The sequence below is a fragment of the Zootoca vivipara genome, chromosome 5 (assembly GCF_963506605.1).
Source record: "Zootoca vivipara chromosome 5, rZooViv1.1, whole genome shotgun sequence".
NCBI classification, from domain to species: Eukaryota; Metazoa; Chordata; class Lepidosauria; order Squamata; family Lacertidae; genus Zootoca; species Zootoca vivipara.
Genome location: NC_083280.1, coordinates 47,405,623 through 47,420,992, shown reverse-complemented (window position 1 = coordinate 47,420,992; position 15,370 = coordinate 47,405,623). Strand labels below are relative to the sequence as shown.

The window sequence follows — 15,370 nt, the reverse complement described above, 5'->3', positions numbered from 1 at the left end:
CGTTTTTCTGTGTGGAAAGTCAATAAAGTTGACACAAGCTCCTGAAACCAAACCAAATGCACCTATTTATCATCCTTCCCTAAAACTGAAGAAACTTTGTTTTGCTTTCCTTAGAAGTTACACATGAACATGAGTTGAAATGTGTTAAGTTTCCAAACACTTTATTGACTAGGTTGATAGTGGTATCTTCTGAAAATAAATAAAGAGATGCTCATTATGTTTCCAGCTCTCCTGGTGTTCACACCAAGTTTCCTGTTACGTATTCTATTGGCATATTTTATATGAAACAAAACAAGCTAGCTGAATGAGTGGCAAAGGAGTTAAAATCAATAGGCAAGTGTAATTGTCAACCATTGTCTCTAAATTAGTGAAGTAAATAATGTTGCACACCACCCCAATCTCTGAGAGTTTCCAGGCACCTAACCAGGGTTTATGTTTCATTCAGAATGAGGCACAGTGGAGACTATGGTGTGTTTAGGATATACAGTGGTACCTCGACTTATGAAGACGACTTGTTCTACGGTTGTCTTTGTAAGTCGAGGTTTTCGGTTGTCGAAGCACCTTTACGGCGCATGCGCGAAGCGTGATTCCGCACTTCTGCACATGCACCGACCGTGCACGTGCCAAAAACACTTCTGGAGGCTTTGACTTCGGAAGTTGAATTCTTTGGAAGTCGAAGCCTTCGTAAGTCGAGGTATGACTGTATGGTTTATTTATACATATATACAACGTGAGCCTGTGATGGAGGGACTCACAGCATTAACACTCAAAGAGGGCCTTGCTTCTCCAAGAGCCACAGCCTTGGATTCAAGCGGAAATGACTCTGACCCTCTAGCTTCCCTTCTGTCGCTTTACTTCTGACAACAACAACAACAATTCTTTATTATTATTTTTACTCCACCCATCTGGCTGGGTTTCCCCAACCACTCTGGGCAGCTTCCAGCAAAATTTTAAAATACAATAATTCTTCAAATATTAAAAGCATTCCTAAACAGGGCTGCCTTCAGATGTCTTCTAAAAGTTGGATAGTTGTTTATTTCCTTGACGTCTGATGGGAGGGTGTTCCACAGGAAGGCCCTCTGCCTGGTTCCCTGTAATCTCACTTCTTGCAGTGGTGCTGAACCTCAGTGTCCGGGCTGAACAATGGAGGTGGAGATGCTCCTTCTGGTATACTGGGCTGAGGCCGTTTAGGGCTTTAAAGGTCAGCACCAACACTTTGAATTGTGCCCAGAAACATACTGGCTCACATAACTGAATTCTGCCCCTTGACTTTTGTCATTCCAAATCCTAGCGAGTTGAGGGAGGGAGCCTACCCATTTTGAATCTGGCACAGAGTCAGTTCCTTTGTTACCTTAGAGGACCATTACCTTGTCTGGCTATTTCAACAATTTGAATCCTTGTTTAGATTATAACACTTGCTGGGGTCCAGGAATTATAAGGGTCTTGGCATGCAGCCTGCCCCCCAAAAAACCCCAACAACCCACACATAACAATATGTAACAGTTTCTTTGTAATAAGCCACATCTTTACTGCAAATATCTTTACTGCAAATATATATATATATATGTTTGTGGATTTTATATATATACACCAGTTTGAAATGCAAATAATTAAGTGGTATATAATTGTATTCAATAAACAAAGATAATTTATAAATTAAAAAATTGTCCAGTAGTCCCTTGGAGACCAACTAAGTTTATTTCTGTTCATGCACATGAAAGCTGATACACAGAGCAAACTTAGTTAGTCTCTAAGGTGCTACTGGACATTTTTTTAATTTATTTCGACTGCATCAGACAAACATGGCTACCCACCTTAAAAGACAATTTATGTATTCATGCAGAGCAACTTCCCTAGAAGGAAAATTTCCAATATTTGGGGCTTTTCGCTTAGAAACGTGAGCAAGGAGATAGAAAGTTAAGAGCTGTATATAATTATGCACAGTGTGGCTAAAATGGCTAACGTCAGGACAGACAAAAGGAAGTACGTCTTCACTCAGCACATTGGTTGTTTCTGTTGCTGGCATGAAGTAGGAACACAATGAAATAAATTTAAGGTAGTTTCTTTTTTTCCAATATTATATCAAAACAGACCCATAGCTCCAAAAATTTCCAAGGGGTACCATTTCTGTAGGCCTGTGTGACCTTTTGTTAGCAGGTTGACACTGGGAAAATAAAACTTGTTTCAGGTTTGACTTTATACTGAGAAAGTCTAGCACAAACTCTGATTAAGTTTTCTTAGAATACATGAGATGTGAAAATACCAAAAGGTTACTACTTCCTTCAAGTGCTAGCAGTTATCAGACAAGATTATGATGTCGCAATAGGCTGACATCCATTTCCTTCGTACACATGACAGAACTGATGTTCAGATTGCCATCAAGACCATCTGTTCTTAGCTGAACCCTATTTGATGGGGGGGCAGTTATAAAGAAATGCTTGCTGTTACATTTAAAGACATCAGTTTTGCAAAGTGTCTTCAATTTACAGAAGAAGAGCTGGGAACATGCAGGTTATTTTGGAACGATGTTGCTCTCACACTAATTGTCTCTTGTTAAAAGAAGCTATCCGGAGTCATTAAAAAAGTCTCTTGTTAATGTATGCTCTTATTTATGACAGTCATAAAGTAAGAATTTATAATAAGGGACTGGAAAAAAATTCTGAAATTTTCTCAAGTATGCTGCTCAAGATTTCTGTGAAATGATTTTATTATTAATGTACACTATACCTGTTTAATTGGACTGTGTTTAGGATGGGGTCACACAACTATATTGGTGAATTGAGAATCTGGGTTGAGTAGTATCTCTGAAAGGAGCTGCATTTTTGGTAAACTGATCACATTCATTGAGCATGTGGAACTTGACATTTATGTGTGGTCACTTAAATTCACATAGACATTTCAGCTAGTGAAGAAAAACACCAGCTTGTGCTGATTTCAGGCTACATGATTGTGTTTTCCGGCAGGCTTCATTCAGACAATATTTTTTCTGCCTTCCTGATGTTTCCTTACCTGATCATTTCTGCATTTTATGTAAAAGCCACTTCTTGAAACCTAGGAGAAATTTGTGGACGTTTAGTGCTAATTTCCATGTTAATCTTTTCCAGGAAAAATAATAATGTTTGCAACCCCATTGGCTTGGAAAATCTCAGACATTTTGCACTATAATCTTATGTGACAAACTTTGGAGCTGTATCCCAGTATACAGTTCTTTTCTGCTTTCAAAAGATTTGCATGCCGGGCTGATATATCAGTCAAAAAGCCACAGTTCTGTAACACAACAGGTACTATAGTATAAAATGAACAATAAAAGTTGGGATAGATGCATTGGCATTATAACCAGTACAATTAACACAATAAATCCACATATAGTTGTTATTATTATGATTATTTATTATTTATTATTTATACCCCGCCCATCTGGCTGGGTTTCCCCAGCCACTCTGGGCGGCTTCCAACAAAAACCAAAATACATTAAAATATCACAGATTAAAAACTTCCCTAAAGTTGTCAGAAAAGCCCTGCTAGATCATAGGAAGATAGATCATAGAATACTGCTGTATCTAGTTCAGTACTGTCCATACTAGAGGTGTGGAATCTCAGGCCTGGAAGATGAATGTAACATTTCAGACCTCTCTATTTGGTCTTTGGTGCTCTTCCTAAGCCATGCCCCAACCTTCTCCAATCCTTCTCCAGACTCTGCTAGAGCGTTTTTGCCTCTCTGGGAGATGCCCTTGAATTAAGATAATGCCTCTCACTTTCCAGATGAAGGATGGAGATGTGTGTGCATATTAACCTCTAACTTTTGTGTGGCTAGACTGCAGCCTGTTGTGTAAAGGTAAAAATCACGTCCATTGTTAGCTTATGGCCCCATCCACCTTGGGCATAGAGTCCTTGGAAGGTTCTCCACCAGGGAATATGGCCCTCCTGCTGAAAAAGGTTCCATACTTCAGGTCTACAATGACTGGGAGCTGCCCAGAGTTTTAGATAGGATGTTTCCCTAGTCCTGCCTGGTACTGAACCCAGAACCTTTTGCATGTGAACCAAATGTTCCACCACTGAGCTACGGCCCTTTCTTGCAAGTTAGCCCAGAACCTGAATCCATCAAACCCTACATCATGTTTCCAGTACAGTGGTACCTTGGTTTACGAACTTAATCCATTCCGGAAGTCCGTTCTTAAACCAAAGCATTCTTAAACCAAGACGTGCTTTTCCCAGAGCAGCAGGGGACTCAATTTACAAATAGAACACACTCAACATGTTCTGCTTCCAAGGCAAAGTTCACAAACCAAAACACCTACTTCCGGGTTTGCAGTGTTCTTAATCCAAGTTGTTCATAAACTAAACTGTTCTTACACCAAGGTACCACTGTAATGGCTAGTTAGATGCATCAGGGAAGCCCACAATTAGGGCATGAAAGCAACAGACTCCCCCCCTTTGTCTCCCTAACAACAAGTATCTGTTTCTTTACAGCATATACACCCTACCTTTCTAACAAATGTTCAAGGTGAGTCGTACTGTTTCCGGATATGGAGGTTCCCTTTAACTATCATAACTAATAAATAGCCCATGATAGACCTACCCTTCAATGTTTTCTAAGACTGTACCATCACCACATCTTGTAGCAACAGATTCCGAAAGACTGAGTCACAAGTGTCCTGTGTCAGATGCAGAACTAAAGCAGATTCAGCTTTTCCAAATGAATTTGTTTGTGATAGCAAGCCAAAGTTAAATCCCAGCTGGTAGACGGCACCAAAATGCCAGTTGCCTGTGGCTGCCAGAGGCTAATATAAGCCTAGGAAGAGGTAATCGGGCAAATAGAACAAGTGCGTGTATCCTTTCAAGTCTAAGGAAGTCGGTTCTTTCAGGTTACTAGTGTTCATGACTTTCTCCATAGTCTCCAACTATTTGTTTCATCTATCACAAATACTCTCGTCAGGGATTACCATGTCCTTAGGCGAATATATCCATGCATTGTTTTAAACCAGTTTCAAGCTTCTCCTGCTTACACACACACACACACACACACACACACACACACACACACACAATCCCCTCTATATTGATGGTCATATTTAAAAATAATCCACTGTTCATGATCCTGTGTACTCTGAATAATTTGAGTTATAGCTGTTTCTTCTGCCTGGGCAGCCTTCCTAAAATAGGAAGTTTCTGTTGCGTTGCTGCATTGAAGTTTTGTTCTGCGTTTGTTTTGAATCTATAGCACCTCTTATTATTATTATCCAGAAATGACCAATTTGTTTTCTGTAACATGGCCATTGTCACAGCCTGGGTTAAACAAACTAACAATTCCATTTATGCCGCAATAGACATATAAAAAACAACAACAACAATAAAAACCACTTTGTGTCAGGCAGGAGACTTATTATGTACTCCCCTAACCCAGGAAAAAGTGGATTTAACATATTCTGTATTCCTTGATCTCCCATAAAGAAAGGAGTTCATTTAAATCTCTTTCTACATAGCCCACTATTTCTCTCTGCTGGGACACTCAAGAGATTAAAAAAACCCCTCTAAACTTCCCTATTTAATAAAGGACTGTGTTCTTTGTATTTAAGAGGCAGGAAAGCCATCATAATCTACCAGTGCTGACTTGGTCATAAATCCAGAGGAAGTATAATTCTACTTACCCACTATTTATCAAGGATGGAAAGAAATAGTACCCGGCTATCGGCTTACTCAATTTTTCTTTGAGACCGTTTCATTGTTATTATCATTCATGGTGCTAAGTAAAAGCAAAGCAGGAAGATGCAATCTTACAATTAGACTGGCCATGGCTGGCATCCCGGTGGAGAACTTAATGCAGATTCAGGTAGCGTACATAAAATAAGGAAAATAAAAAAATTCCTTCAGTAGCACCTTAAAGACCAACTAAGTTTTTATTTTGGTATGAGCTTTCGTGTGCATGCACACTTCTTCAGATACAGTGAAATGGAATCTCACTGTATTGTATGCATACCATTTCACTGTATCTGAAGAAGTGTGCATGCACACGAAAGCTCATACCAAAATAAAAACTTAGTTGGTCTTTAAGGTGCTACTGAAGGAATTTTTTTATTTTACTTCGATCCAGACCAACACGGCTACCTACCTGTAACCATAAAATAAGGAATATTTTTCCCCCTGTCCCATAAGACTGGACCCTCTTATTACAAGGTTTCTTTCTTTTTCTTCTCTGTTTTTTTATGTTCCTATTTTAGCTGTTCTTATGTTGGCATTTTTGCACACAGCTTAGAGATACTAAATAGTGTTTTAAAGAGATACTTTTAAATAAAACAATAGACACCAAAGGCTAGTTTTGTTTTTGTTTGTTTGTTTTACAAAATATTCAGAGTCCGTTTTAAGACAAATCTAGGAATACTAAAATGCATGTGAGAGGGGAGCAGGACTGTGGCAATAGGAATGTATTACTCCACTTTTCTCTATATGTCTCAAAGTGGCTTACAGAACGGGAAACATGCAAGAGTGGTGTAGTGTTCAGCGTCCATCCATCTGCATGTCTTTACCTGGCAGCCTTACTGACCTTGAGGCCTGCAAGTTCCATCAAGAGCGGAAGGGGGAGCTGTGGCTTCTTGACAGCCCCTATTATTTTTATCCCCCTTTTTTTGCTGTAGCTGCTTCAGCGCAACAGTTCATGCCACTTAGAGTGAGAATCTGGATGTGTTGGCGAGAGGGACAAAAGGTGCTAAGTCAAAGAGTGAGAGTCTGTAGGCACAGAGTGAGGCCCTGGTTGGTTGAATGAAAGACAGAGGGAGAGCAAGTGGAATGTCATAAGCGGAAAATGGGATTGTTCAGATGGTTGGTTGTTTAATCTGTTTCAATCTGTTTGAATGTCTTGTGCTTGCTTTTACCTAGGTATTTCATAAAATCGGGAATTTTGTTTTATGTTATTGTTGTTTGCTCTTTTTTCTTTTTTCTTTTACCTTGTGGCAGAATTGTTAAATTGTTGTTTATTGGACCCATTTATTATGGTTTTGTGGGGGTATTTTTGCCTGCTGTTTTTCTCTCTTTATTACTTTGTTCCCTGCTCTGGGATGGAAAATATTCAATGAAGAGCATTTAATAAATACTGTAAATAAAAATAGAGCATTGGACTAGAACCTGGCAGACCAAGGTTCAAATACTCATTTGGCCATGAAACTCACCAGGACAGTTGGTGACAGCAAAGCTTGCAAAGTTTTTAGCTGGGGCAATCAGAATAAGACCTACTATTTGACTATTGGTTCAAAACCCCAAAATGTATTTTATATAATTGACTTTCTATTTCTATTCTTTGTATATCGTATTGTTGTTTTATTGCTATGGCTGATGGCTGACGCAAATAAAGATTCATTCATTCACTGGGACAGTCACTGCCTTTCAGTCTGGCCTAGCCCACAGGACTACTGTGGGGATTAAAGGGGGGGGGAGAATCACGTACACCACCTTGAACTCTTTGGAATAAACAGTGGGATCTAAATGATGCAAACAAATGAACAAACACACAGAATATAAAACATAGATTAAAGAGTCAGAAAATAGGAACATTAGAAAAACATTCATAGTACAAAAGCCTCCTGAAATAAAACTGATTTAATCTGGTGTCTGAAATTCCATAGGGATGGTGCCTGCCTAATTTCTAATGGGAATAGCAGCTGATAGGATAGCATGCATAGGACTGCATTGCTCTCTTGGCTTCCCAATGCGGCACATCTCCGTTGGTTACTGAAAAGGAAAGGAGCAAGGCAGCAAGGAGCCGAGCTTAGTGTGGGCGCAATGGCAGAGTCGCTCCACCACTGCCAACTCTGCACCCACATTGCGCTGAGCTCCATGCGCCCTTGCTCAGAAACTGGAAGTGATGAACAGCGTTAGGAAGCCAGGATAGCTCCATAACCCCACCTGGGCTGCAGCACTGGCCACAACTTGATGGGAGTGAAATCGATAGAGTTGGACCAACTGCACTGAAGGCATGACTCTTTGTTGGGTCACAGTTCTGGCCCATGGGGCCTGTTGGGTCAGCCTGTAGATGCATACAAACTGTAGGCACATCAGGTCTTGTTTCATGCTCATGTGCTATGTTCCTTGTGTGGTATGTGTGTGAAATGTGGTGGGGCCTGCCACGATCATGCTTCCCCCCCCCCCATTTCAGTCTAGTGTTGCTGGATTTGTCATCTGAAAAAAAAGAAGGAAATTGGCAGGACTTGGCAGTTTCCCAGAATAAGCACCCCTTTCCTTTGCAACTTCTGTTATTTCCAATGTTCTGTCTTGGGTATCTTCTTCTAGTTACTAATAGGTTAAGCGCTCCTTGTATCAGTGCAGCCTTCCTTGCAGCAAGGTCTGGATGCATCGCTTACTACATCACAAAGTGAACATAAAAATGGCCAGACCTGGCTGGAGTATGCACGGATGGTGCCAAGATTATTAACAAGAGATTTGCCCAGGGTGACACAGAGTTCATTATCTGTAGAACATTGTGAGGATGGGTGAGCTGATGGCAAGACAGCTGCTGAGTAGGTTCTAACCCATGGGGAATGAGGGATTTACACAGACAGGGAGATCCGTAGCTGCAGGAATTTCTACTCCATTTATTTTTATTAAGCCTCATAAACACTGAATCGTATATCCACATCCTCTGGGAGACTAGTTCATAGACTTATATGGCTCATTATAACATGTTCTCTTCTCAAATGCCCTTGTTCTTAAAAAGATTCCATTCCACCTAGTTATGCACTCTTCATCTGCCCCATGGTTTTTCTTCTCACCATAGTGACTGGGAGTGACTGGGAGTGGCCGCCGGGACCACATAACACCGGTCCTGAGAGATCTACACTGGCTCCCAGTACGTTTCTGAGCACAATTCAAAGTGTTGGTACTGACCTTTAAAGCCCTAAACAACCTCGGTCCTGTATACATGAAGGAGCGTCTCCACCCCCATCATTCAGCCCGGACTAAACAGAGGACTCTCTGCATGCAAAAGAGATGCTCTGACACTGAGCTATGGTCCTGCAACCTACTTTGAATGTTTTGCTTCAGTTTATTTTAAATGAGTTTTGAGGGGGGTAAGTGCTTCAGATTGGGGGGGGGGAGTAAAAATCAAGCAGAGGTTTGGAGATAAATAGACTGTGGAACTATGTGGGCAAGCTACTATGTCCGCAAGCTATTAAGATGAAAGGAAGAACAGAAACCTAAACTGAACACATTACCGCATGAACCATTTTTGAAACTTTTTACTCGTGAGAAAATAAAGATTTCCATTTTGAAATTCAGTTTTCAGAGTCAGTCCTCAATGATGACAGGTCACAAACTCAGTCAAACATCCACAAAGTTCTTTAGTCTCTTTAGGCGCAGCTCATCAGGCCCTGGAGGTAGTTGAAGTCTCCCATGACTACTAGATATCTCCTTTTTCAATGTTTGGTAATTTGCTGTAGGAAGGCATCATTCAAGTCTTCAGTCTGGCCTGGAGGTCACCCACAGCAAGGTCACTGTTTCCCTCTCCTACCAATTTTACCTATACTCTCAATCTGCCTTCCATGCTCTGAGTCATGGATCTTTTCACAAGTGCACACACCTTTTATATATAACACTGCTACATACTCCTCCCTTCCTGTGCTGTTCCATTTGAACAGATGTTCCTTTTGAAATTCATCTAAAACTGGAGACTTTCCATGCTGTCCATGCAAGCACAGTTTTTGAGCTGCTATCCTGTGCAAACTTAGAAGAGAAGATGAAAAGCACAAAAATATAGCATTTACTCACAGTTGGATTATATATATATATATACTGATCTATGTTCAGGTGCAGTTACTCTGAGGAAAGTACCCATTGATTTGCAACTCAAGCATGCATAGAATTATAGCCACAAATTATCACAATAAACAGAATTTCCAAACATAAAAACAAAGGGGAAACTCTCCCCCCCAAACTTTCCATCATTTGCTTCATCTATTACAGCATGACTGCACATAAAACTAGATCATTAACAAATTGACAGATGTCACTCATGTTGCTTTATACTCTCCTTGGGAAGTGCTAACTATCAATTAGCAGAGCAGCATATTATTCAGAAATTACTTTCTCAGCCAGTATCCACCAAATGTGGCAAAAGCCAGAGCAAAATGTTTGATGAGTAATTTGCATTGTTAAAGTAAAATATTTACCCCTTTTTGTCTCTGTTTGTTTTTACCCTGTGCTTTTTTTCCTTAAAAAATGTTTAGGGGCACTCTCATTTCCCTACTGATATTGAAATACTGCCCGTCAACGAGACCAAACTTAGATTCACAAAATGGTTAGGGGTATGCGCACCCCTGTGTCCCCCCCCCCAGAAAAAAGCAGTTTTTACCATAAAGTATTTCAATATTTTCAGCCTTCCTGAATACAGAACTTCAATCTATGATTGAATTAGAAAATAAATATAGTCCATGTAGTCAGCCCCTTCCCCTGAATTTATGGCAGGGCTATTAAATATATTAGTTAACTAATCATATGACTTGTTAATCAGTGGATTGAGCATGAATTTTCCTGCAAATATTTCTGAAGAAAGAGAGGCCTTTCTATGTCAACAACACACAAACAGTGTAACCTCCCCCCCCCCCCGAGGTGCATCTAGCATCCTCTTAGTATAGCTTTGCTGTATATTGAAGATGCATTTATTTACCTTGGAATGTGACAGCTATGATCTTGTGCTTGGTAGGACCATTTTGAACAGTTTTACTTGTTTTATGATTTTAACAATTTTATATGCTTTTAATGACTGCATATAATAGCATAACTGACCCAGGGACCTTATGGCAAAGTGCCACTAAGAAATCTTATAAATAAAGAAAACACCCTCCCAACCTTTCCTGTTCTCTATTTTTCTTTTACTTACAGAAGGGTTTTGATATGTGTGACCTCCCTTTACGAGATTTCTGAAGTCTGGTCAATTTAAGGCTCATGCGGACTTCCTTTTAGTGCTTCCTTTAGAAGGGGGTGATTCTCAAAAGTCAGAAGATGCAAGTTCAAAATATTACCTTTTTATTTTTTTTAAAAAAAAACCCAAAGAAACTCAAATGTTGTTTGCTCCAATTCAATAGTAAAATGTGGGATTTTCCCCCAGGGAAAGCACAGGATAGAAAACCCCCTGCTTGGACAAAGACTTGTGCCTAGAAACACAACACAAAAATCTGGATGAGTCCTAAATCTTACCAAATTAAATTTTTTAGGAGCTCTATTTTAAGCATTCTTTCTGACAAGGGGTGTGCATGGTTATTCTCTCACCCACCCTCATGTTCTTGTCTACTACAAACAGTAGGAGGATTGTCACAAACAAATAAGGGTACCTGAAGCATCCTCAATGGCTGAGAATGGTTTGTGTTGTTATAAACATCACTAATGACTTTGTATATAGCAAAACTTTAACATAACCAGTACGGTCCTCGGCTTTTGCACTTCTCTGAACTCACCACTGACAACTGCTTTCTCTTCACAACCATATGCACAACCATCAAACTTTGTACAACACTTCATGCATTTGATGAAGCAGACACTCGTCCACAAAAGTTTCTGCCCTCATTATTTGTTAGTCATTATGTTATCACAAGACTCAGTGGCTTTTACTTGACTGCAAGTTTCTGCCACAATCTGAATGGAGACACTATCAGATAATAGAAATGGAAGACTAAACAGAGAAATTTCATGTCACTGAATAAATATATTTATAACACTCATACCTGTACATGTGTGCCTGCTTTTGCATGGACATGCATACCTATACAAAAGAAGTGTAAAATAGGCAGATGAATATGCTAATTACTTGGGAGGGTGGGCTGAGCGAACAGCTAATATGCATCAGTTTTAATTTTGTTTTGGGTAATGGAATTACTCAACCATCTGTCTGTTCATTTTTTTGAATATTGGCACTGCTGATATATCATCCAACAAGAAGTCATGCTGATATATGTCTATTTAATATCTGTGCCAATGGGTGCATCTTGATTATGGAGCTTTTTGTGCACCATTCATGCTGTTTCTGCCTAGGGAAGCCAGATATGTAGAGTTGTTTCAGTGCATTGCATATTTGCAGGCATGTCCACTGGCACAATGAACTGTGGCCAGAATCCAAAGAACTGATATCTGCATGCAGGAGAGCAGAGAGCATGCATAGCCAAGGCTTTATGTTGGTGCCATAGTAGCTCCCACTGCCAAAGAGACAATCTGTTGTTCATTTGGAAAGGAAGTTGCTACTTTGCCAGAAAGAAGTGCTGCAGTTCTGGTTGCGTGTGCATTTCTGCCCCATGTATGCATCTCACCTCTGTGGATTCTGGTCCATGTCTTTGTATTGTTAGCTCTATGAAATGACACCAGTCAGATTAAAATACATATCATTTGTTGATCCGGATTCCTAAAAGCAGAATTCAGTGATGAGATGGGCTGGCGTGACCAGTTTCAAAGTACAGAGGGAAATAGAAGAGGAACATGGATGAAAGACAGAAAGGACATGGGGTATACACACACAGAAGTTTAATGTAGATTTTATATATCCCATCTGTGCATGCTTTTTCACATCATCCACATGGTATCCTCATCCAAGCAGCTTCTACGCTTTTGCTCTGTTGAATTTGGATCTTCCTGATTTGTGAGGAGGGGAAATCCAGCATAAAATCATATGGGTCAGATATGTGCAAACAGTGTGCGCATTTGCACCCTGATGTGTACACAGTCTGGAGAGACATTGCATGGAAGACTGAGACTCCAGTGTACTGACTCTCAGTCCTGCAGATCAAGCCAGTCTCTCTATTTTAAAATGACCAGTTACAGCTTTCTCATTGATGGGATTCATTTGATCCAATCTGAATCCTGTCTTCTTTCTGTGAGTGAGGAATGAGATTTGGGAAACATTAATACCACTTGGCCAGGGGAAAGACGAGAAACAATGCAATGGCAATATTCTACAGTGAAGGAGGACAAACTTTTGTTTGTGTTCCAGGGTTTCAAGTGCTGAGAGTGAAATACTTTTCACTTAGCAAGTTGACTTGGGTGTTTTAGAATGATGTCCAAAAGTTCCTGCATTTGAGAATGCAACCAGTTTTGTTCTAGAGAAAGACAGTACGCATGTCAAGTAGTTGATGGTGACACAGTTAGCTTATGTTACTAGGAATCACTCTGGAAATGCAAGCAGCTATCCATAGGGACATGGGTGGCACTGTGGGTTAAACCACAGAGCCTAGGGCTTGCCGATCAGAAGGTCGGCGGTTCGAATCCCTGCAACGGGGTAAGCTCCCATTGCTCAGTCCCAGCTCCTGCCAACCTAGCAGTTTGAAAGCATGTCAAAGTGCAAGTAGATAAATAGGTACCACTACAGCGGGAAGGTAAATGACGTTTCCATGCGCTGCTCTGGTTCGCCAGAAGCGGTTTAGTCATGCTGGCCACATGACTTGGAAGCTGTACGTCGGCTCCCTCGGCCAATAACATGAGATGAGTGCTGCAACCCCAGAGTCGGTCACATCTGGACCTAATGGTCAGGGGTCCCTTTACCTTTATCCATGGTGATAGTGTATGTTGGACTACCATGAAATCGCCCCAAAAACATTGATGTCTGCATTCAGGGTTTCCAATTTCTGCTATATTTTTTTTTAAAAAAAAATTATTTATTTACCACTTTAAGACACTTCTCAGCCCTCACTTTTACTCTCATTATGGAGTTTTGAGCAATGTGTTTGGCATCATGATGACAGCCCTCTCTTTCTTGTGCTGCTCACGTGTTAATGAATAAGTGAAATCTCAGAGGAAGAGAAGTTAATCTTTGCTTTTCCAGTTCAGTCTCTAAATTAGTCACACTACGTTAGTGACCTCAAAGTTTCATTTTTTCAGTGGCATAGTATTTTACTCAGTCAATGCCTGAATTCACTTTCGGAAAGAATTGGGGGGTTCAGTAGAAATCAAACAAAAAACTGAGCAGCATTTTCTGTAATGCAAAACTCTTGAGCTCCTGCTCAAAATACAGTTATAGGCTATATCTGTCCTATCCCATTCACTACCAAAATTACAATGAACTGTAGCAATGCTGAACACAGTGAAGAACTTAGAGTAGACTGGATTACAAAAGTATTTGGAGAAGTTCTGATAAGTAGGATGTTTAGTTATAAAATCCCTTTGCCTTTGAGAAGGTCATCTTTGCTTTGTATCAACTTGTTTGCTTTGCTTGTGTTGCTTTGCACAACCATGGAGCTCACTAAAACGAATACCCTTTCATGAAAAAAAAATTCCTAGAGCTTTAGAGGTTTTAGTTATTTCTTTGCCTATCCTCGTCCTAAACTCCAGTATTCCTCTGCTTGATCCTTACAGATTATGTTGCTTACTGACCCTGAGATTGAGAGCAGCCTGTTGATCAGTTCTGATGAAGGCGCCACCTATCAAAAATACCGTCTGAACTTCTACATCCATAGCATGCTCTTCCATCCCAAGCAGGAGGATTGGATTCTGGCCTATAGTCAGGATCAGAAGGTTAGTATCTGCAGGGGTGTTGTTGTTTGTTGGTGACATGGTACTTCCTACAGGCCATGGGTTTAAAGTCATTTGAGGAAATGTTTCTTGCCACAGGCCTCTTGCCCATTTCCACAGGTTGAATTCTGAAGCATTGTAAACAAAAAACCAAAAAAACCTAATACTTTATTGTCACTGCACCACTTGTTTACAGTGAGATTAAACGAGCCCCCCCCCCCAATCTCTCAGTCCTTGTTACACTCTGTGTGCTGTCATAGGACCACCAACCCCGAACGTCAGCTGCAATGTTGCTGTCTTCCATTCAGCAGCCTCATGGCCCAAGGGTAAAAACTGTTCTTTAACCTGTTAGTGCAGCTTATCATGCTTCTATAGGAGGGCAGGAGATTTAAAAGGTGCTGGCCAGGGTGTGAGTCATCCTTGATAATGTTCCTCGCTCTTCTGAGGCAATGGTCTCCCGCGATGACATCTAGTGGACTCAGGGGACAGCCCATGATATCGTGTGCTGTCTTCACCACCCTCCGTAGGGACTTTCTGTCCATGGCTGTCAAACCAGCATACCACACCATAATGCAGTATGAGAGAACACTTTCTATTGATAAAAGGAAATCATCAGTTGCTGTCCAACCTTGAGAGCCTAAGGAAATGAAGTCTCTGTTGGGCCTTCCTAACCACCTGGGCTGTATTGACCTTCCAAGTTAGGTCTTCACTAAGATGGAGTCCCAGGTATTTAAAGGAAGATGCTCTCTCCACACAGCTCCCCCTGACATACAGTGGGGCTAGCTCCCCTCTCTTCCTCTGAAAATCCAACCCCATCTCCTTTGTTTTGCCAATGTTTAGGTGCAGATTGTTCTCTGAGCACCATGTGGATACATTTTTAACCTCCCCACTGTAC

General features: G+C 40.7%; 1 protein-coding gene and 1 long non-coding RNA gene across 3 annotated transcripts in view; one reads left to right on the top strand and one right to left on the bottom strand.

The window, feature by feature from the left end:
• SORCS1 (sortilin related VPS10 domain containing receptor 1) overlaps positions 1-15,370 on the top strand; it is a 359,470-nt gene that overhangs the window by 219,574 nt on the left and 124,526 nt on the right. For both annotated transcript variants that reach the window (XR_009557597.1, XM_035132751.2), the window contains exon 4: positions 14,320-14,478. Coding sequence is in view for 1 of the 2 variants with exons in the window: in XM_035132751.2 (XP_034988642.2) it covers positions 14,320-14,478 (159 nt within the window). In the remaining variant the exon portion in view is untranslated. The remainder of the gene's footprint in view (positions 1-14,319; positions 14,479-15,370) is intronic.
• Positions 12,733-15,370, bottom strand: part of LOC118093506 (uncharacterized) — a 58,685-nt gene continuing 56,047 nt past the window's right edge. The window contains exons 3-4 of the long non-coding RNA XR_009557598.1: positions 14,338-14,459; positions 12,733-12,842 (exon numbers count right to left, since the gene is read on the bottom strand). This is a non-coding gene — a long non-coding RNA (uncharacterized LOC118093506). The remainder of the gene's footprint in view (positions 12,843-14,337; positions 14,460-15,370) is intronic.